This window comes from Procambarus clarkii, chromosome 82 (assembly GCF_040958095.1).
Source record: "Procambarus clarkii isolate CNS0578487 chromosome 82, FALCON_Pclarkii_2.0, whole genome shotgun sequence".
Taxonomy (NCBI): Eukaryota; Metazoa; Arthropoda; class Malacostraca; order Decapoda; family Cambaridae; genus Procambarus; species Procambarus clarkii.
This window is the reverse complement of record NC_091231.1, coordinates 4446605-4469894: the sequence shown is the minus strand read 5'-3', so window position 1 is coordinate 4469894 and position 23290 is coordinate 4446605. Positions and strand designations below refer to the sequence as shown.

Genomic DNA, 23290 nt, shown 5'->3' with positions numbered 1-23290 from the left:
AAACAGTGGTGCCCGTGGCCGGGGGGTCGCAGATGAGCGACTATACCCCTGCATGGGTACTTCCTATACCTTGCCCTGCCCTGCCCATGACCCCCATGTGTGTGTGCCACGAGTGCCACGCCACCTGGTGCCTGACGACCTGCAGCGCCTCGTCAGACAACGTCGACAAATAAAGGAGCCCTGAGGGCAGTAGCGTGTGCCCACACACACACGACGGACACACATACTGCCAACACAAGAGTCCTGAGAGACGAACCAAACTCCCCGCCCACGTCACTGCCCCGCCCACGACGACCCCACGTCACAGCCCCGCCCACTCCCACACTGTCCTGTACTAGCAACTTGAGCCCCCCCCCACTTCCCCCTCCTCTCCCCCCCTCCCCCCACACACACACAACATTCTTAAGCCTTAGACCGAGAATAAAGTTACTCTCGCTGGGAAATGTGGTCCAGTAAGGGTGGTGGGGGAGGGAGTATGGGCATTGGTGCATCTTAGGGGCCAGGGAGGCCGGAAGTAGAGAGACGCTACAGTGAGGTGGTTGGTATTATACAGCTGGTCCTTCAAGTGAGTCACTTCTCCCCACCACCCCCCCTCTCTCTCTCTCCATTCTACCCTCTCCTAAAATCACACTCCTTACGTAACACTTTACACTTATTCCCCCGCCCCCCCCCCCACCTGCACACACACACACACACACACACACACACACACACACACACACACACACACACACACACACACACACACTGCCTAAGAACAAACTATACGTGAATGCGCTTGACACCTGCTGGGAGGGAATTAGTTGAGTCGATAATCAACAAATGCCATTCCAACACACCTTGCAAACACAGCTTTCATACTCACGCTCACGAACGCCATTTTAGCACATTTACTTTCATTATTTTTCAAGCAGACTTAAAACAATCGACGGCGGACAAAAATTAGAGTTGTGTACACCTTGACTTTAGCTCGAGCGGTTGTGCCTCAAGAAAGTGCTGAGTAGAGAGCTAGAGGACGGGATATCGTACAGTGACGGGATATCTTACACTGGCAAGATATGTTATCCCGAGCACGATTATCAGAAAGAAAACAGCGTCAATGTAACAAGTGCCAAGACCGGGCGGGATAAGTCACAAGCAGAGTGCCTCTGGGCCTCTCTTCTCAGATCATCAACATGACTGAAAATCGGCGGGATATAAATTCGGAAGACTTCAATTTCTTCAATTTCTTTCTTTATTATGCACCCCATACCCACCCCGTGGGCGGTGGTGTAAAGGGTTACAGAGGCACATCATCGGTAGAGGTCTTAAAATTGCTACTGGCAAATTTGGGTAGACTTCTAAAAGGAACAAACACATTTGGATATATGGTCTTGAATCTTAAGACATTATAATGACGCTAGTTGATATTAGCTGACCACTCATATGGCATCATATGCAAGCATAAACGATACCTTAGTCCCTAGGAGGGTACGATACCTTACAGTCCCTAGGAAGGTACGATACCTTACAGTCCCTAGGAAGGTGCGATACCTTACAGTCCCTAGGAAGGTACGATACCTTACAGTCCCTAGGAAGGTACGATACCTTACAGTCCCTAGGAAGGTACGATACCTTACAGTCCCTAGGAAGGTACGATACCTTACAGTCCCTAGGAAGGTACGATACCTTACAGTCCCTAGGAAGGTACGATACCTTACAGTCCCTAGGAAGGTACGATACCTTACAGTCCCTAGGAAGGTACGATACCTTACAGTCCCTAGGAAGGTACGATACCTTACAGTCCCTAGGAAGGTACGATACCTTACAGTCCCTAGGAAGGTACGATACCTTACAGTCCCTAGGAAGGTACGATACCTTACAGTCCCTAGGAAGGTACGATACCTTACAGTCCCTAGGAAGGTGCGATACCTTACAGTCCCTAGGAAGGTACGATACCTTAGTCCCTAGGAAGGTACGATACCTTAGTCCCTAGGAAGATACGATACCTTAGTCCCTAGGAAGATACGATACCTTAGTCCCTAGGAAGGTACGATACCTTAGTCCCTAGGAAGGTACGATACCTTAGTCCCTAGGAAGATACGATACCTTAGTCCCTAGGAAGGTACGATGCCTTAGTCCCTAGGAAGATACGATACCTTAGTCCCTAGGAAGGTACGATACCTTAGTCCCTAGGAAGATACGATACCTTAGTCCCTAGGAAGGTACGATGCCTTAGTCCCTAGGAAGATACGATACCTTAGTCCCTAGGAAGGTACGATACCTTAGTCCCTAGGAAGATACGATACCTTAGTCCCTAGGAAGGTACGATGCCTTAGTCCCTAGGAAGATACGATACCTTAGTCCCTAGGAAGGTACGATACCTTAGTCCCTAGGAAGATACGATACCTTAGTCCCTAGGAAGGTACGATGCCTTAGTCCCTAGGAAGATACGATACCTTAGTCCCTAGGAAGGTACGATACCTTAGTCCCTAGGAAGATACGATACCTTAGTCCCTAGGAAGGTACGATGCCTTAGTCCCTAGGAAGATATGATACCTTACAGTCCCTAGGAAGGTACGATACCTTAGTCCCTAGGAAGATATGATACCTTACAGTCCCTAGGAAGGTACGATACCTTAGTCCCTAGGAAGATATGATACCTTACAGTCCCTAGGAAGATACGATACCTTAGTCCCTAGGAAGATATGATACCTTACAGTCCCTAGGAAGGTACGATACCTTAGTCCCTAGGAAGATACGATACCTTACAGTCCCTAGAAAGACGCACAGTTGACATGACTGAAGGACAGATACACCCACACAAGAGGACACAGTGCAACTCTGGGGGGTGTTACTTCCCTACAAAATATATCCCCCAGAAAATACAGCTTCAAACAAGAGAGGCAGAGTGGATAAGATCAAGCTGAGACTCTGGCTGAGACAATACGGGTCTGGCTGTAGTGTTAAGGATTACTGAAGCAGGTTACCTGTGGTGACCAGACCACACAGCAGAAACTGGAGAAACAACGACATTATCCTCACTTTAATAAGGCTTTATCAAAATCGTCAGATTAGGCAAAATTGTAATTAATTTTGTTAATAAAGATGTTAATAAATAAGAAACGACGACGTTTCGGTCCGTTCTGGACCATTATCAAGTGGTCTAAAACGGCTCAGGGTGACTTGATAGTGGTGCAGAGGTCATGATTTATTTCGGGGTCACCCCGCCTTTTCCCCTCCAAGGTCAAACCAATGACCTTACCCAGGATGTAACACCCCCACAACAGTTGCCTAACTCCCGGGTACCTATTTACTGCTAGGTGAACAGACGCATTAGGTGATACTAAACTAATTCTGTCCTGCCCGGGATTCGAACACGGAATTACTGATTGTGAGTCGAGAACGAACCCAACTGTACTACTGGGACCTTAAGGCTTTTCGAAATAAATCCCAGCATACTATTTGCCTTATCCAGAACATTTATGCATGGATTTTTTTGTCTTTAATTTCATATTAATCACGAACTCCAAACACTTTGCTTTCAGACCATAATTTCAACACTAACCCAGATAAAAATAAACTCTTACCTAGTTTACCTAGGTAAGAGTAAAGACCTAGCCTACCTAGGTCAGAACCTAGGTAGGCTAGGTCTACCTAGCCTCACAACCTTACATTTGTTAACATTAAACTGCATCTGACAGTCTTTCGACTATTTCAAAAACCTATTTAGATCATTTTGAAGCAAGTTCGCATCTTCTGAATTTTACGTGCACAATTTTCGAATCGTCGGCAAATTTGCAAATATTGCTCCTCAATCCTGGATCTAAATTACTGATATATATGGTAAAGAACAGGGGTCCCAGGACAGAGCCTTGAGGCACTCCACTTTCAACGGTTTTTCCACTATTCCTTTCCCCCGTCCCATCCCAAAATCCTTATCCTGACCCCTTCCAAGTGCTATATAGTCGTAATGGCTTGGCGCTTTCCCGTGATAGCTCCGCTTCCCTCTTCTGACTTAACTCCATTCATACCAACTGTTTCCTCTGGAATAACCATGCCCTTACCCAACTTAAGATACCACCCTCTCCCAGTACCGTGAGCCTCTATCTGTATAATCAGTCTTTCGCGTGACACAGTATCAAAATATTTGCTGAAGTTTAGGTACACAACATCATAATTCTTTCCACTATTTTGTGGAAAGTCCCATGGCATATAGTTCTTTCCACTATTTTGTGGAAAGTCCCATGGCATATAGTTCTTTCCACTATTTTGTGGAAAGTCCCATGGCATATAGTTCTTTCCACTATTTTGTGGAAAGTCCCATGGCATATAGTTCTTTCCACTATTTTGTGGAAAGTCCCATGGCATATAGTTCTTTCCACTATTTTGTGGAAAGTCCCATGGCATATAGTTCTTTCCACTATTTTGTGGAAAGTCCCATGGCATGTAGTTCTTTCCACTATTTTGTGGAAAGTCCCATGGCATGTAGTTCTTTCCACTATTTTGTGGAAAGTCCCATGGCATATAGTTCTTTCCACTATTTTGTGGAAAGTCCCATGGCATATAGTTCTTTCCACTATTTTGTGGAAAGTCCCATGGCATATAGTTCTTTCCACTATTTTGTGGAAAGTCCCATGGCATATAGTTCTTTCCACTATTTTGTGGAAAGTCCCATGGCATATAGTTCTTTCCACTATTTTGTGATGTAGAGGAATGGCTTTTGCGATTATAGATTCAAATAATTTCCCCACGATAGACGTTAAGCTAATTGGCCGATAGTTTGAGGCTCAAGTGTTCCGTTTTCCTTGTCAAAATCGGGACCACATTAGCAACCTTCCAGGACTTCGGTACTCTACTCGACTCTAGTGATTAATTAAATGTGGAAGACAATGGTTCTTAAAGCTGTTCTTTGCATTCTTTAAGCATCCTGGCAAATATTTCGTCCTACTCTAAGGCCTTGTATGACGTTAATTGTTTTCCTTGTGTAATAACATCCTCCTCCTGGCGATCACAACTTGTCCACCTACACAGATAAGTTCAACCGTTAATTAACTTCTTCTCTAATAAATATAGACAAATTACGTCATTAAAATGCAACTTTTGTCTTTGTCATTAGCAGTCTCCGTGGTGTAGTGGTAAGACACTCGCCTGGCGTTCCGCGAGCGCTATGTCATGGGTTCGTATCCTGGCCGGGGAGGATTTACTGGGCGCAATTCCTTAACTGTAGCCTCTGTTTAACGCAACAGTAAAATGTGTACTTGGATGAAAAAACGATTCTTCGCGGCAGGGATCGTATTCCAGGGACCATAGGATTAAGGACTTGCCCGAAACGCTACGCGTACTAGTGGCTGTACAAGAATGTAACAACTCTTGTATATATCTCAAAAAAAAAAAAAAAAAAAAAAAAAAAAAGTTACTGGACCTGCCTCAGTTTTTAATGGGTCGAACTTTCCTGAATCGTTGTGGAATATCTGAAAGTAAACGTTGTGGATTTGTGTTTGTCAGTCCTGCTGTATGTACTTCACAACTTTTTGCTTTCCTTTTTTCTTCGTTTAACACTATATTGTTTTAGATTGACGTCCACATTTATAATTCTTTTGTACAAAACTTTCTTTTTATAAGATTGTTTAGTACCATGATTATTTGTGTGAGGTGATATGGACTCCGTGAACCTGGGCGTCAAGGGTTTTCATGTGCGTGAGTGAGGGAGTGAGAGTGAGGGGAGTGAGAGTGAGGGGAGTGAGAGTGAGGGGAGTGAGAGTGAGGGGAGTGAGAGTGAGGGGAGTGAGAGTGAGGGGAGTGAGAGTGAGGGGAGTGAGAGTGAGGGGAGTGAGAATGAGGGAGTGAGGAATGAGGGAGTGTGAGGGTGGTGATACTGGCCCGGGCAGGAAGGTGTATGGAGGCGGGGTGGTGGCGGACACTCTGGTCTGTGAAGGCTGGCCTGAGTCACTCTCACCCAAGGCTCACCTGGGACCACCTGTTCATATATCATACTGGTAATATTTGTGAGGGAAATAACGGTATAACTGAAGCAGAAGCGAACTGGAATATATATATATATATTTATGAAGCAAGGCAAGACAAGCACCTTTTTAACATTTTATATTTACTGAAGGTTGTCCTGCTGCTGCCAGTATATGGAAGCAATATCGCTTGCTAGCGCCCTCCCTCGCTCGGGAAAAGCAAATTAGCTAGTTAGGAAATATTTATATATTTTTTAACAATTTTTGTATAGATATTAGAGAGAGAGAGTAGCGAGAGGATAGAAGTTAGAGAGAGACGACGCCATATTAGGTGAGGGCTAAGGCTTAGCCGCCCCACTCATCTGTGTCAAGGGAGGCCCTGCCCACACCCACTGGCGCCCCCTACACTCTCCCCCCTGCCCACACCCACTGGCGCCCCCTACACTCTCCCCTCTGCCCACACCCACTGGCGCCCCCTACACTCTCCCCCCTGCCCACACCCACTGGCGCCCACTACACTCTCCCCTCTGCCGACACCCACTGGCGCCCCCTACACTCTCCCCCCTGCCCACACCCACTGGCGCCCCCTACACTCTCCCCCCTGCCCACACCCACTGGCGCCCCCTACACTCTCCCCCCTGCCCACACCCACTGGCGCCCCCTACACTCTCCCCCCTGCCCACACCCACCGGCGCCCCCTACACTCTCCCCCCTGCCCACACCCACCAGCGCCCCCTACACTCTCCCCCTGCCCACACCCACTGGCGCCCCCTACACTCTCCCCCCCTGCCCACACCCACTGGCGCCCCCTGCACTCTCCCCCCTGCCCAACTCTCCCCCCTGCCCACACCCACTGGCGCCCCCTACACTCTTCCCCCTGCCCAACTCTCCCCCCCCCCTGCAGAAGCTTTTATCTAAGAACCGAATGCGTATTGTATTTTGTTGTTTTTTCTAAATGACTAAAGCTGCCCTATAATGTAGTGACCATTTTTGAATAACAGTAGCTTCGAAATAATTTTAATTTGTTCGGTACATTTGTATTCGTGACATTAAAGGTTTATTAGCATTATGTTGTCTTCTGTAACTATCGGCAGTGTTACGGAGAGCTGTGGAGTGGACAAGAGTAGATCAACTGCAGGACTGACCAGAGTGAAATGATACAGTATGGACATGTTGAAAGAATAGACGAGTCGTAGACTGACGAAGAGAGAGCCTTCCAGTGAACATGAGGGTAGGGAAGGTGATGGGGCGTGAAGGTGAGAGTGTCAGAGAGCAAGGCAGGGCCACAGGACTAACAACACTACAACCCAGACATAACACTGATGATATAATCGACACCTTTAAAGTACTGAACAAACTAATCCAGACCACTTCTTTCAAAGGTCCAATGGCTCTCATACACGGGGGCAACCGTTTCAAGCTCAACAAGCCAGCCACCATGTATGACATAATGCTGCTTTAGGGTAATAAACCCATGGAATCCCGTACACGCCGGAGCCGAAAACCCCAAGACATTACTTAAACATTCAGCTGGAAGAACCCCAGCTGAGTTGACAAAGCCGGTGTCCTATTCGACTAAGGCCACTAGAGTTTATGGCCGTCAGGTAAATTTAGGTCATCACTAATGCACAACTCTTGCTCCATCTCTTCGTATTTATCAATATACTTCTATGCAACGCATGGACTTACGGCAGTACTACAGTTTGTAATAATATTAAAGGATGAAGATCAGCGGTGACTGAGTGAGAATACCTGGTAATACGCTTCCCATTCCAGAAACATGACGACACGATTATCTCATAGAAAACGAAGGAGCCTTGTGAATGGATAACTATGTTGGGATTAGCGATTGTCTGCTCCTCAGTGTGTGGGAGTGTGGCCATTTTGGGACGGACGGTGGTGTGTGTGTGTGTGTGTGTGTGTGTGTGTGTGTGTGTGTGTGTGTGTGTGTGTGTGTGTGTGTGTGTGGGCATATTAGACAATACGGTGGTGTGTGGGAGTGTGGCCATTTTAGGACAGACTGTGGTGTGAGTTTGAGTGTGGGCATAGACAATACTGTGTGTGTGTGTGTGTGTGGGGGGGGGGTGCAGCCATGTTAGAGCAGGTAGTGGTGTGTGGGAGAGTTGCTATACCAAACCACTGTTGTGTGTGTGTGTGTGTGTATTCACCTAATTGTATTCATCTAATTGTGCTTGCAGGGGCTGAGCTTTGGTTCTTTGGTCCTGCCTCTCAACTGTCAATCAACTAATGTACAGGTTCTTGAGCCTACTGGGCTCTATTCATATCTACACTTGAAGCTGTGTATGGATCCAGCCTCCACCATATCATTGCCTAATGCATTCCATTTGTCTACTACTTTGACACTGAAAAAATACTTTCTAACGTCTCTATGGCTCATTTGGGCACTCAATTTCCACCTGTGTCCCCTAATGCGTGTGCCCCTTGTGGTAAATAGTCTGTCTTTATCTACCCTATCAATTTCTGAGAAATTTTTTGTATGTGGTGATCATGTCCCCTCTAACTCTAACCCTCTAACGTGTGTGTGTGTGTGTGTGTGTGTGTGTGTGTGTGTGTGTGTGCGTGTGCGTGCGTGCGTGCGCATAAGAGAGTAGGTACTTCCACTCCCCTCCCACACTCCAGCAGGTCCCAAGGCAAGACCCGTCAGGTGAGGGCTGAGCCCACAGGGCGGGTCCCCTCCGAGGTGGCCGGCCCAACACCCACACGCTATAGAAGGCGCTCGTCCTGCCGGTCAGGAAGCACAGTAAACCACACGGTACCCAGTCACCTAGTAGGGTCCAAGACCTGACGAAGGTATACGCCCTTCTTCGTCATCGCTGCCGAATAAACTAGCCTAATCTAATCCAACTTGGCCTCTTCTAACCAAAAGAAAATGAGACAAATGTTGTTTTATATATATGGTGTGTGGACGAGGTGTGTGACGTCACTATGATGCCATAATGTTTTTGCCAGTACAGGTTTTGGACTCTACTCCATACATCTCTGTGACGCGTTCATGGCCACAGTCCTTGCTGTGTGGTGTGCTTTTTATTATCACAGTTATGTGTGTCCATAAGCGAGCGACCCTAGACTATGTGAAGGCTTGCGTAGTGTCAAAAGCTAGCTACGGGATGCTAAAAATCACCATTACGCGGGATGGTTAGTCATCAACCCGTCCTCTTGGAAATAACGTCACTTTTCGCTGGTATGCGCACTATGGCCAAATTTGGACGTATTTGAAATGAAATCGACTCACAAAAGTGACGTACTGTCCCGTTTTCTGTTTGAGTCGTCCGGCTTACTCGGCAAGCTTAGAAGAGGAACTTTTCATTAACGTTTTTCATAACGTTTTGAAACTTTTTGAGAATTTCCTGCCCACCTAACCTACCAGAGGACCCTTAACTTACTGTTGTTGAAAAAAAAAATCCCAAATTTTTTTTTTTTTTTTTTCATTTTCAAATTACTGTACGTCCATATTCGGCCATACTGGTAAACGGCCACAAGCGACGTTCTTTTTAAGAGGACAGGTTGCGTCATAAGTTTCGGATCTAAACATAGTAGTTCGATTCCCGGTTGACGAAGAAACAAGTGGGTGGAGATAAATTCATCTGATGGCCCTGTTCACCTAGCAGTAAATAGGTAACAGAGAGTTAGACAGCTGCTACGGACTGTATATATATATATATATATAGTATGCATAGCATTTCGGGCAGATCCATAATCCTAAGTTTCACCGGAATACAACCCGTCAAATTTTTTTTTTTGAGATATATACAAGAGTTGTTACATTCTTGTACAGCCACTAGTTCGCGTAGCGTTTCGGGCAAGTCCTTAATCCTATGGTCCCTGGAATACGATCCCCTGCCGCGAAGAATCGTTTTTTCATCCAAGTACACATTTTACTGTTGCGTTAAACAGAGGCTACAGTTAAGGAATTGCGCCCAGTAAATCCTCCCCGGCCAGGATACGAACCCATGACATAGCGCTCGCGGAACGCCAGGCGAGTGTCTTACCACTACACCACGGAGACTGCTAACAACCGTTTAACAACCGTTTAAATCGTTTAACAACCAGGTACCAATTCATTGCTGGGTGAACACCGGCTACAGCTAAGGACTGGTGCCTAGTTAATCCTTCCCGGCCAGGATACGAACCTATATGAATACACAATATCAACCCGTCCTCGGACTAAGTCCATTCTATCCCAGTCCGTCCTCCAAACAAAGACCTAAAGTCCATTCCATTCACCCTCCAAACCCCCTGTTTAGGAAGGAAAAACGGTTTACACACAACCCGTCCTCGATTTGTATTCGAGGATACGAATATTAGAGTATTCGAACTCGTATTCGAATACGATACGAGTATTCGAACCAGGATACGAATACGATCTCATCGAAATGTTCAAAATACCGAACAATTTGAAGAATGTTGATCCGGACAACTTCTTCAAAAGGTCAGATGCAACACAGACAAGGAGTAAGAGTTTCAAGCTCAACAAGCCACAATGTAGGACTGAATAAAAAATATACTTTTTCACCCACAGAGTTATAAACCCATGGAACCGCCTACCCGTCGACTTCGTAAATGCCAAAACTCTGCTGAACTTTAAAACAAAGCTTGAAAAAATAATCAGCACAAATGGGGGGAGGACCTCTGACAAGCCACCGGCTTCCTGTCCTCATCGCAGCCACTAATGTTAGTGGCCCTCAGGTAAAAAATAATTATTACTTATATATAGTTACTCCTTAGGACTTTAAGAAAACGAAATTCCTTATCGTTTAACAGAATATGTTAAAGAAAACCCCAGTTATTTATAGGGCAGACTATAACAAAATGCCTCAATTTTAAACGAACAACAATAATACTACTACTAGTTACTACTAGCTTCTACTATTGCTACTACTACTACTAATAATAATAATAATATTAAATTGTCGTAGGTCCAATGTAAATTATATTGAGCCGCTAGTACACTGAGCGTTTCAGACAACTATGTAGACGAGCTCATCGGTACTGAAACTTGCAGTGTTAATAAAAATTTTAGGATTCATTTCATGAGCTTATTATAGCTTTTCCACTACCATCCACAGGATGAGTGTGGTGTTCATATTAAAGAATTGTCCTACTAACTCATCGCTTATTTGGTCATACATAAATACGCAAGAAATGATATATTTGACTTGGGATGTGTCGATTTTTCGGCCCCGTTATTGAGACCTATATGGGATGACACACTGCGGTTTTGTAAAGAAATTTCGTGCTTTTATACAATACATTGATATTAATACAGTACGTAAGTACAATTTAATATTCGTAGTGTATAATACATTAGGCAAGTGTCCTACATTTTCATAGAACCGTCATAATTGCCGTTGTCGCCGTCAGCAAGCCTCATCCCATCCTCCTGTTTGGGTAGTACTTGTAGGAAGGATGAGGACCATAATACACATACCGATATACAACGCAATTAGAAAGTAGAAATCGCTACTATTGAATTTTTGGGAAACCGGAAACGATTGTCTACTTATGTTGCAAAGATAAATTAACCTAGCCTAACCTTCCTAGGCCTAATACACGTTATCTGAGAACAAATGGAGTACATGTGTGCTAGGCTAGGCCTAGGAATATTTAAGTATGTTTTGTAGCTTCATTTTCTTCGAACTATAAAGTGAATAGTACAAAATTGTACTATCTAATTGCTTAGTAGGTCAATATTTGTACAATGGTGCATATTGTTACCAAAACTACTATCTAAACAGGAGGATGGGTTGGTTACTTTGGCTTATTGAAGTCCCACTAACAAGGCATGTTACTGGCCTTCCTCAAGAAGCAGCCCACAACAGTTGTCTAACTCCCGGTTACCTGTGTTACTGCCAGGTGAACAGCGGCATCGGGTGAAAGGAAATGTTCTCAAACAGCTTCTGTTTTGATCGGGGACTGAAGCCGGGTCCAGCGGTTGAAGAGCATATACTGATAGACTGAAGAACAGATACTGGCGGACTGAAGAACATATACTAGTAGATTCCATGCATACTGGAAGTTCTGTCTGAATCTCATTGGTTACCGTGTCCAAAAATGTGGACTGAAGAACACATATTACTGGACTGAAGAACATATATTAGGGGATTGAAGATCTTATACTAGTGAGCAGAAGAGCATACGGCAGTGAACTGAAGAACACGAATTAAATTTAGCCACACTGACCTTACCATACTGCCAGACATTGTCTGGAAACTATATAAAACACCTCACTCACTATATATGCACCATTTGGTCACCACTTGGTCCGGGAGACATCTCCCGTCACGCAGGGTGCAGTTGCGCCTCCACAGATCTCCAGTATCATCTTTTGATACTGGTAATGGCTCGAAAGGGCCACCACTTACGGGCTATTCATGCCCGTGCCACCTCTTGGGTGGCTTAATCTTCATCAATCAATCAATCTATATATGCCCATCGTCTCTCGGGCCAACTTACGTACAGGACGTGGACAACGTATGTATACTTATGTATAGGACGTGGTCCTATACAAAACCCAGCCCAGCTAGTTGTTTCGTCCTAGACGTTATCAATATGCTAAGTAAAAAAACAGAATGCCACCATAACAACATGGTGTATACAAATATTATTATCTCGTCACCGACATCCGGGAGGATAGGGCGAGTTCTAGGGAAGGGCGGGGGGATACAAGAATGGTTTTTAACATTATGTAGCTCCCACGTGAGTGTGTGTGGCTGAAATACTTACACACAGCTGACGAGTGTGTGTGTGTGCAGGACCCTGCTGGTGGTGTAGCAGGGGCGCTGAAGCCTCCTGCCAGGCTTGGGAGCGTTGTATTGTGGTGGTGTAGCTGGTATCAGCTCCTGCCCTGCCCGTCCTCACCATGTGTAACGGTAAGTACGTTTCTGGCCCTCCAAAAGGGGTTCATCTCTTTCCACACACACACTGATCGAACGCACAAAAAATGGATTGTTGCAGCCCAAAAAAGTGTACGGTTTGCGCAACACACGCACATGCGTTAGTACATTTAGCAACCGACGTTTAGAAAGGCGGGGCCCCAAGAGCTAACAGCTCGATCCTGCAGACACAAATAGTAAAATACACGTATTTTGTATTTATCAGCACTTGAAATTGTAGATCAATATGTGAAGTGCTTCATGTTTGCAAGCTGCATTTTATACTCGGTTAAAACTACATTGGAATGTTGTTTCATAGTAAGTCCGCCCATAGTGTTTTATTCTTAAATATAATAATGGAAATGATAACAGTTGTTTGATATAGAGGCGGTAATACTCACTTTGTTATACTGGTGTGTGTGGGAGACGGTATATGTGTGTGTGTGATGACAATGGGGAATATGGCGTGTGTCACCAGAGACGGACTTCACCCTGGTGGCGGCGACGCTGGCTGTTGTCTCCTGCGTGGCCGTCGTCTTCCTCCTCCTCTACTGCCAGGCTGCCCGCGACGTCAAGGTAACTCTCCACATGAACCCACCCACTCACTGCCTGTCAACACAGCACACTGCCTGTCAACACAGCACACTGCCTGTCAACACAGCACACTGCCTGTCAACACAGCACACTGTCAAAACACCACCACCAACCAACACAACACTACCAGTCAACGCAAGCTTTATCAGCTAATACAACAAAAGTCTCCATTCTTTTCCAGTTAGTTTACATAGTATACATCTTGCATAAATTTCCCCGTATTCTTTTTTATGGAAAAGTGCCTCGTCTGACCCAGGGAGTGCCTGATCCTGGCCTGAATTTAGGGGTAGGGTCTAAAATTTGAGAAAAGTATGTACATTTTTACGTCATCGCTTCGCTATAAACAAACACCTAAATCTAACATAACCCAACCTAACTTTACCTATCACAACCTAACCCAACCCAACCTAACATACTACAACCTAACCATACAAAAATTAGAGATAAAATGCTGTATTTTATATTTGAGTCAGGATGTAACGTCACTATGACGTCATTGATGTTCATGCCAGTACAAGTTTTAGACCCTCACGGAATTTAGCGTCATCAAATAAGGGCTTCATGGCTGATGTCATTTAATGCCATATTGAAATTGCAGCCACATGAGTGTCAAGTATTATTTGTATGCAAAATAGGCCTCTTCGGGATGACTTAATGGGCATGAATATTATATATATATATATATATATATATATATATATATATATATATATATATATATATATATATATATATATATAATATTGTCTAACAAGCCTAATATTTAGATTGTTATTTTAAGCACACGTTAAAGTCCTTTTCGCAGTGATAATTTTTCAGTCATAATATTATGAATATGACAAATTACAGAACAAAAACGAATGTATAAATAGAAGATGGAGATACAATAATGTAAGTTGTATATGGTTCGAATAATTGCCCAAATTCTCAGGCAAAGCGACAAACTGCCACATGTAAGTGCACAAATACATATTTGACATTTGTTTGACCGATTATATATCTGTATTGTGTCCCAACCCGTCAAGTCACATAGTACGTCACGGAATCAAGGAATCGACATATCCGGTAGAAAAGCGACGTATTAGTACACTTTAAATCACCATAATATTGACTTTTTCTCTACATCGGCCTCGATATGTTAGGTGGGTTGCCTGGGTTCGCACGTTTCTGGTTAGCTAAAACATTTTTCTTTTTGTTTACGAAGTGGCAAATGGAGTGAACGGGTAAGTTGGATCGAACTTGGGTCCCTGGACTCTCCAGCAACACCCGCTCCCCATTCCCATAATAATTTCCCTTAGATTCACCAAGCTATAGTAAGTACATTGTGTATATTTGTTGTCATAAGTTGATTTAAAACACTGACCATTCCACTATAGAGCCACGAAGAGGCTTCAGCATCAATGTTAGTTCCTGGAGGAAGTGCAGCTGTCCGGAGTATGTACGACTATATACATATATAGACCAGTGTGCCTATATAGCACTTAAAGGTATATCAGGACAAGGTGGAGAAAGTGGCAGGTAACTAAAGCGAAGTGTCCCGAGCACTTTAGTTAGTTAGGACATGTTGGTTGATATATTTGCAACTTTTTCCGGAGAGTAATTGAAGTGTCGTCTGCTTGTGACTCGTTGTAAATAACTACCTCCCACATATCGAATGAAAACGACGATGTTTGTCCCTCCTGGACCCTTACCAAGGCCAGGATGGACAGCACCGTCCTCACTGTCAATTCCTTTTATTTACCTAAATTTATCCGTAGGCCACCGTCTCTCTAGTGTGGGTTGGGTATAATTTTCTTTTACATTGCTGCAATTTTATTATCTGAATATGTATTCATGGCAAACCTACGGATTAGAGGTTGCTTTATGCAGCTTTACGCTTAATGTAGGCTCTTGAGGTACAGTATAACAAGAATTAATGAAAAACAATTATTTCGTACTCGGTACGAAAAGCTCTGTTTGTACAATGTTTGTGATTTTTACCGTAATCTGTGATCCACATATCACAAAGCTAGAATATTCTGTATCCAGAATATATGGTCTCTTAGGGATGTAGTTAACATAGCAATAATCTTATCCTAGGCTATGAAACGGGTTCATTATCCAGAAAGTTCTCAAGTTACTCCTAAAAAAGCACTACATTTACCATTTAGTATATAATAACGGGCTAAATGATTTAGTGTGTGTGTGTTCCTGTCTTTACCCACATATTTACACATCATGTCGTCTAAGACTCTACATAGATCCCCATACAAGCCGGACTGCAAGAGATGCTTGTAGTCAAGTCGTATTCGCCACATAATTTGGCAATTTACTGATTTTGCTAACTGACCCATACAAGTGTTTTGTTTGATACATTTCATTTGCCATAAGCAACGACTATGAGTTTATCTTAGTTCCGGACTATATAAAATAAACTGGCTGGATGGTCAGAATAAATACTACCACCCACTGTTGTTGTTGTTGTTTAAGATTCAGCTACTCGGGACAAAAAGTTCCAAGTAGCACGGGCTATGGTGAGCCCGTAGTGGACTTACCTGGCACAGGAGCGGGCTACAACTTGTCACCCACTGTAGATTGATTGATTGATAAAGATTAAGCCACCCAAAAAGTGGCACGGGCATGAATAGCCCGTAAATGGAGGCATATTGGAGCCATTACCAGTATCAATAGCTGATACTGGAGATCTGTGGATGGTACCCACTGTAGGTTCGGGCAATTTAGTACATCAGTTTAGTGAGGTGAACGCTCGAGAGGACGCCTGTGAGAGGTGGTCTTAATAACCCTCCAGAGGTTGTGTGGCCTGAAGCCTATTATTATTAACCAAAAAATCGTTTCATCTTGTGTTTAATTTTGGCTTTATTTACATAATTATATGTAACTTCGTGTTGGTTTGCTTTGTTTTGAGGGTGGTTTGGGTAATTCCTTAACTTCAACATTGGCCTAATGAGTTAGAGACAAGTGGCTGGCCGGGAAGACCAACAAGAGGACACTATTGCCAGTCATGCTTACGTCGTGTACTCATACTTTTACATATATCAGTTATTTATTATTTTAAAAATATATAGCAATAAATGCATCATTTAAATGAGCGAAAAACATAATGATTTAACTTCTGGGATTAAAATAAGTATTTAAATAGTTTCTTTAAAGTGTTCTAAACGTTAGTTTACGCACCACTGGCGCTATAAGATAGAAATTAAATTATTAATATTAAGAGCTAAAATTTAAATTTAATAACCGGCAAATAACGTCAGCTAATTAGTCAGTGTTGACAAGTGGGTGCGATTCGTCTGTTTAAGGGTTCTATAGTAATATAATGCAGCATAACTGGCTGTTAAGAACATAACATGGGAATAACGGAAACTACAAAAGGTCTGTTGGCCCATACGAGGCATCTCCTGTTTCGAACCCCAAAAATGTTTAAATTTATGCGTAATTTATGCTCTGAACAATCCAGGTATCCTACGTGTATCATGTTACCCGGTAATTTGTTCCATATGCTTCTTTCTGCAGCAATTGCTAGCGGATCGGAACCTGCCTGTCCCCAAGGCCCTAAAGTCAACTGTTGCACCGACCAATACCATCCAAGTCCACCAAACTCTGTCCTCCGCACACGACCCAGGCGCCCAACTGCCGCCCACTGCAGACTCCCAAATGAAGTCCAACCTACACATCGGCGATGCCAACAAGTTCTTTACCTCCCACACCTTCGGCAGCCACCTGTTGCCCAAGACTCACGTTCATGATCACCGCTCGCTAGTTACCATCCCAAACGATGATATATTCATGCTGCCCACCAGCCAAGTCCCTGAGGGCCACCTGCAGCCCTCCAGTAGGTGGCTGCCACCCTACCAGATAGTGGACGGCAGGGAACCCGTGGCCTGCAGTCCGCCTTCCCGTCGTCGCCACTTGGCCTCCACAAAGCTTCTAATGTACCAAACATTCCCGATGCGAAGGGTACCAGAGAACACCTATGATGAGATGTATCTGAACGATCTGCCTCCACCACCCAAGTCCTTCAGTGAGTTACATGTCTTCCAAGAAGTGAATACTGATCATAATAATTGCTAGTTAGTGTAATATTTACAATGATGCATGTTAGTATTAATGAATTAGGTTTATTGTTTCACCCTCAGAAGTGTGGGAAGATGCTGTGAAGAGAGTGAGTGGGGGTGAAGCAGCAGCCAGGGTGGGGTGTGTCACGCTTGCGTCCCAAACCTGCCCACCACCACACCTCCGCACCAATAACCCACATCTACATGGGCACTCGTCCAACTCCTGTCTCACCCTCATGCCTCAGGTGCTTCCCGACCCCACTACAGGACCCACATCACTGGACACCATCAACGACATGTACAAGAGCGCTGGGCCTTAACGTCCTGTATCTATATTCACTAAACGCCATCTATTTCTTCCTTAATGGTTATGTCACAAAAGTTCTTAAGGAACCCTGTAGGTATTCTCCTTCACATGATTCAGGAGAGAATTCGCACAAACATTTTAAGAATTTTGTACTAGTTCATTTGCCACTAGTACTTTTGCGTTTGACCAATCACCATGAAGTCAAACGCAACACGTTTGACTTCACTTCTCATCCAGGCTTGACTAATCACATTTCCGGCTCGGCTGAAGAACTGACTAATAATAAGTTTTATGCCAGCTAATTTTCATCAATCAAATTAATTCCACGTTTTCACGGAGAGGTTCACTTCGCTTTATATATATATATATATATATATATATATATATATATATATATATATATATATATATATATATATATATATATATTAGTCTATTTTACCTATACTCTATAAATATTTGATTTTACAATTTGTTTTAATCAATATTTAATCAATATTAATCAATACTAATCAATATCCCCTGAATTAATCCAAAAACTTTATTCATAGAATGTTGTACAATTATAAGTAACTGTTTTTTACAAAATTAAGTCAATTTCGTATTATAAAGAAGAAAAAATAAAGTAATACATAATATTGCCTATTATAATTATGCATTATATAAAGTATTCCAATTTAACAATGACATGATAAAAATAAATGAAAAAGACAATATAAAGAACAACTTCTGTTAAAATTCTAATGCCAATAGCAGATATATTAGAAAATATACTCAACAATTTATAGTCCTCTACCTTTAACCTGAAACTTTTTTAGGAAGCCTAAATTTATTATCAGTGCTTGAAATAGGATATATGTTTTGACAAATGTACGTATCATTAAGATACATAAGATTTAAAAGATGAGGCTTCTATACTACTAAAATAATAACAATAATTCCTTAATAATGTCAAATACCCAACTAAGAGCATTTATGTAGTTTTTTGTTATATGAAACATTGACAGAATTGAACCTAATCTATCATATTTATAAATATACACACTGAATGATTATGCTTTAGAGGATTTATACGTTAAGATGCGATGTACTATTTGCGAGGACGGGTTGGGGTATGGACCTCCCTCCTTGTCAGTTACTACTTTAAAATGATGTCTGGTGACTCCAGTACCTGAGCCACCCCCATCTAACAGTCTCTGGCATACAGGACCGCATATTAACTTGCTTCTTGGATATCTTATGAAGCAAAATGTGTTAGCCTATGGTACAATTTTTATAAACCAATAACAATACTTATCACCACTCATAATTACTATGGTATCGGAGTTTCAATCTTTACCTGCTAGTTTAATTCCACGATGAGGCTTTGTGTCAATTTTTGTAAGCCTCGAACGCCAATTATATTCGGATTTTGATCGACAATAACAAGCTTAAATACTTTGTAGCAAGTATATTATGTCAATAATATACATGCTGCAAATTATCATTAGCTTATATGCAGATAATGAGATGGGTCTTGTGAGAGTAGGTCTCTCAAGATTCTCCCACAGCTGACTTGAATGGTTCATTGCAGTGCACAGTGCACCGATCTTCGTGCACCAGCCCTGTCTCTGTTAACCCTGGATAGTGAACTGGCATGTTGGGTATCTACAGAATGCCCACTTAACCAGGAACATGTTTATAATACAGAGGCCACCGTATGTCCAGGCAGGAAGTAGATACAGGGAAGTTAAGCATACTTGCCACAAAGGGTCAGTGAGTACATAGGAGGTGCGAAGCGTGAGAGAGGAGAGGGAACGCCTGCGAGGCAACAGTCTGACCCTGAGGTCAGCCTCAACGGTGCGTTGGAGAATAACAACTGTGACGTGTTTGTGACGTCACCTCTGCTACTGATCAGGGAACGATCAATATGATTGGTTCCCGCTCATTTGCTGCAATGCTATTGGTCAAATTGTAACCCCTTGTGTTGTGCCCCACGAGATGCCCTGAGCTCCAGGCAAAAGCATTCATGTGAGGGAGCCCTTACACAGAGGACGTGTCCTGTTCTGTCTACCCCCGGCCTCACTCGGCTCTCTGCCATGCTCCAGGTTTCGTCTCGACTCCTTCGACACTTCACTACACTGCCAACAAGCTGACTGCTGTAACCAAGACTACTAAGCAAATATGAAAAAACACTAAACTCTGTGTATCTAATGAACCAAATACGTACATGTAATAGTACGTTACAACTTTGACTTTACTACCCGTTGTTTTGAATGGATCGGCAACATTATTGTTAGTTGTTATCTTCTTCCTGAGAATCGAAACAGCAGTCTCATTCTTGTCAAGCCCATATGGCTTTCGAGACGGTGTCCTTCAAGACTTTGTGGATTTCAAGACTTTGAGGTTTTCAAGACCTTGACTGTCAAGCCTTTATGGGTTTCAAGACCGTGCCTGTAAAGACCATATCCCAAAACCATCTTGTTCATGATGACACTTGGGTTAGGGTTTGTGTATGTATATTACCCACTGGATGGGTCTACAGATAATTATAGTGTATGGTGATTAATGTTAAGAACACATTTATACTACTAGTGAGTATGGTGCTCTGCATCTTCAGCATTATGAATGTATGTATGTCTGTAACTGAATTTTTGCAGGAATTCCATTAGACGTTGTAAGGGTTGATGAAATGTAGTTCTTCGACATGTAGCCCAGATAACTGGACACCAGGCTTTGGAAGGATCCGATCTGTGGTATGTATGGTGTGGTTTTTGCAGTTCAATTACAATTATTATGAAATGAAATCAGTAATCAATTAGAATTGCTTAATTAGGTTTAATTCAATTAGTTTATGACAATTTATAGTTTTATGACTATTACCTGATTAGTCACTGTTTATATATAAGCTAAAGTTATTCTGTAATTTAGCAACACAGCACCACTCCTGTGCCAGTTAAGTCAACTACGGGCTCACCATAGCCCGTGCTACTTGCTCCGCTCCTGTGCCAGGTAAGTTACGGGCTCACCATAGCCCGTGCTACTTGGAACTTGTTCCGAGTAGCTGAATCTATAACAACAACAACAACAACTGTAATTTAGGCTACGGGCTCACCATAGCCCGTGCTACATGAACACTTCATTCTGAGTAGCTAAATCTAAAACAACTACTGTAATTTAGGCTTATTCATAAAGGAGTTAATAAGTATTTGTGGCTGGCTGATAATTTTTATGTGTCAGAAGTGTTGTCTAGTTTCTTAAATTAAATAACTGGCTTAAGTATCATTAACTCATTAATTTGATGTCAAAATAATTTTATATGTGCTGATAATGGATTATATGTTAAATTAAAATTAAAAATGTAATATACAAATTTTAATCATTTGTATTCTGATTATAGGTAATGTTTAACCTCTATATTAAACTGATCTGCTGCATGTAATTATTATTTAAAGGCGAAACATTTTGTCCAGGATTATCCGGTTCGAAGGACCAAATGTGGCAAATATTATTTCAACATGCTTTTCAAAAACGCTGTCGAAGTTCTTATGTATTGATCTTCTTATGGTCTGAACACTTTTAGCATCTTCAAGGAGCTTTAATAGTTCTTAGGAAAACATACATTTAACCAAATAATGCATTGATTACTGTGAAAGGTAATATCAGAAGGTATAATATTTGAAAAAAACATAGTATGTCCATGTTTATATGTTGTGTATATATATATATATATATATATATATATATATATATATATATATATATATATATATATATATATATATATATATATGCGAACAAGCCTGAATGGTCCCCAGGACTATATGCGAATGAAAACTCACACCCCAGAAGTGACTCGAACCCATACTCCCAGAAGCAACGCAACTGGTAACTACAGGGCGCCTTAATCCGCTTGACCATCACGGCCGTCAAAAGGAAGTGATAGCCGAGGCTATTTGAGCCACTTCCCCGACGGCAACTCGGATGGTAATCTTGGGCATAGCATTTCACCAAATCACCTCATTCTTTGGGGCACACGTGAGGAACACAAATGCGAACAAGCCTGAATGGTCCCCAGGACTATATGCGAATGAAAACTCACACCCCAGAAGTGACTCGAACCCATACTCCCAGAAGCAACGCAACTGGTAACTACAGGGCGCCTTAATCCGCTTGACCATCACGGCCGTCAAAAGGAAGTGATAGCCGAGGCTATTTGAGCCACTTAATCCGCTTGATGGTCAAGCGGATTAAGGCGCCCTGTAGTTACCAGTTGCGTTGCTTCTGGGAGTATGGGTTCGAGTCACTTCTGGGGTGTGAGTTTTCATTCGCATATAGTCCTGGGGACCATTCAGGCTTGTTCGCATTTGTGTTCCTCACGTGTGCCCCAAAGAATGAGGTGATTTGGTGAAATGCTATGCCCAAGATTACCATCCGAGTTGCCGTCGGGGAAGTGGCTCAAATAGCCTCGGCTATCACTTCCTTTTGACGGCCGTGATGGTCAAGCGGATTAAGGCGCCCTGTAGTTACCAGTTGCGTTGCTTCTGGGAGTATGGGTTCGAGTCACTTCTGGGGTGTGAGTTTTCATTCGCATATAGTCCTGGGGACCATTCAGGCTTGTTCGCATTTGTGTTCCTCACGTGTGCCCCAAAGAATGAGGTGATTTGGTGAAATGCTATGCCCAAGATTACCATCCGAGTTGCCGTCGGGGAAGTGGCTCAAATAGCCTCGGCTATCACTTCCTTTTGACGGCCGTGATGGTCAAGCGGATTAAGGCGCCCTGTAGTTACCAGTTGCGTTGCTTCTGGGAGTATGGGTTCGAGTCACTTCTGGGGTGTGAGTTTTCATTCATATATATATATATATATATATATATATATATATATATATATATATATATATATATATATATATTATTAAATATGACCGAAAAAGTAAGATTAATAATTCTAACACGAATTTTCTCAATCTTTCGTACATTACGCTTCACTGTTGGAGGTAAATCAAAAATCACTTCTCCAAAATTCATTTTTATTTCTAGTCTGACGCGACACGGGCGCGTTTCGTAAAACTTATTACATTTTCAAAGACTTCACAAATACACAACTGATTAGAACTTACGTATCTCTGCTATTATATCTACATTTGAGTGAGGTGGGAGGGGTGATGTGGCATTAACACAAGACAGAACATGAGGGGATATTAATAGGGTATTAAAAGTATCAACACAAGACAGAACAGAAACAATGGGTATTGAATAGAAGTGTTTGTAGAAAGCCTATTGGTCCATATTTCTTGATGCTTCTATATTCGAGCGGAGTCTTGAGGTGGGTAGAATATAGTTGTGCAATAATTGGCTGTTGATTGCTGGTGTTGACTTCTTGATGTGTAGTGCCTCGCAAACGTCAAGCCGCCTGCTATCGCTGTATCTATCGATGATTTCTGTGTTGTTTACTAGGATTTCTCTGGCGATGGTTTGGTTATGGGAAGAGATTATATGTTCCTTAATGGAGCCCT

The 23290-nt window shown here is 42.7% G+C and overlaps 1 protein-coding gene across 3 annotated transcripts; it reads left to right on the top strand.

Moving 5' to 3' along the window:
• Positions 1-10525: 10525 nt before the first annotated feature.
• LOC123764396 (uncharacterized) lies at positions 10526-19112 on the top strand. Of its 3 annotated transcripts, none has more exons than XM_045752192.2 (4): positions 12620-12835; positions 13317-13414; positions 16946-17453; positions 17549-19112. In XM_045752192.2, the coding sequence occupies exons 1-4, from the start codon at positions 12826-12828 to the stop codon at positions 17587-17589; spliced, it is 657 nt and encodes a 218-aa protein (XP_045608148.2). In that variant the 5' UTR covers positions 12620-12825; the 3' UTR covers positions 17590-19112. The 3 variants fall into 3 exon arrangements, with proteins under 3 accessions (XP_069172023.1, XP_045608148.2, XP_045608147.2); XM_045752191.2 differs by having other exon boundaries at positions 12628-12835; positions 17569-19112; XM_069315922.1 differs by lacking the exons at positions 12620-12835; positions 13317-13414 and adding an exon at positions 10526-10652 and having other exon boundaries at positions 17569-19112.
• The last annotated feature ends 4178 nt before the right edge of the window (positions 19113-23290 follow it).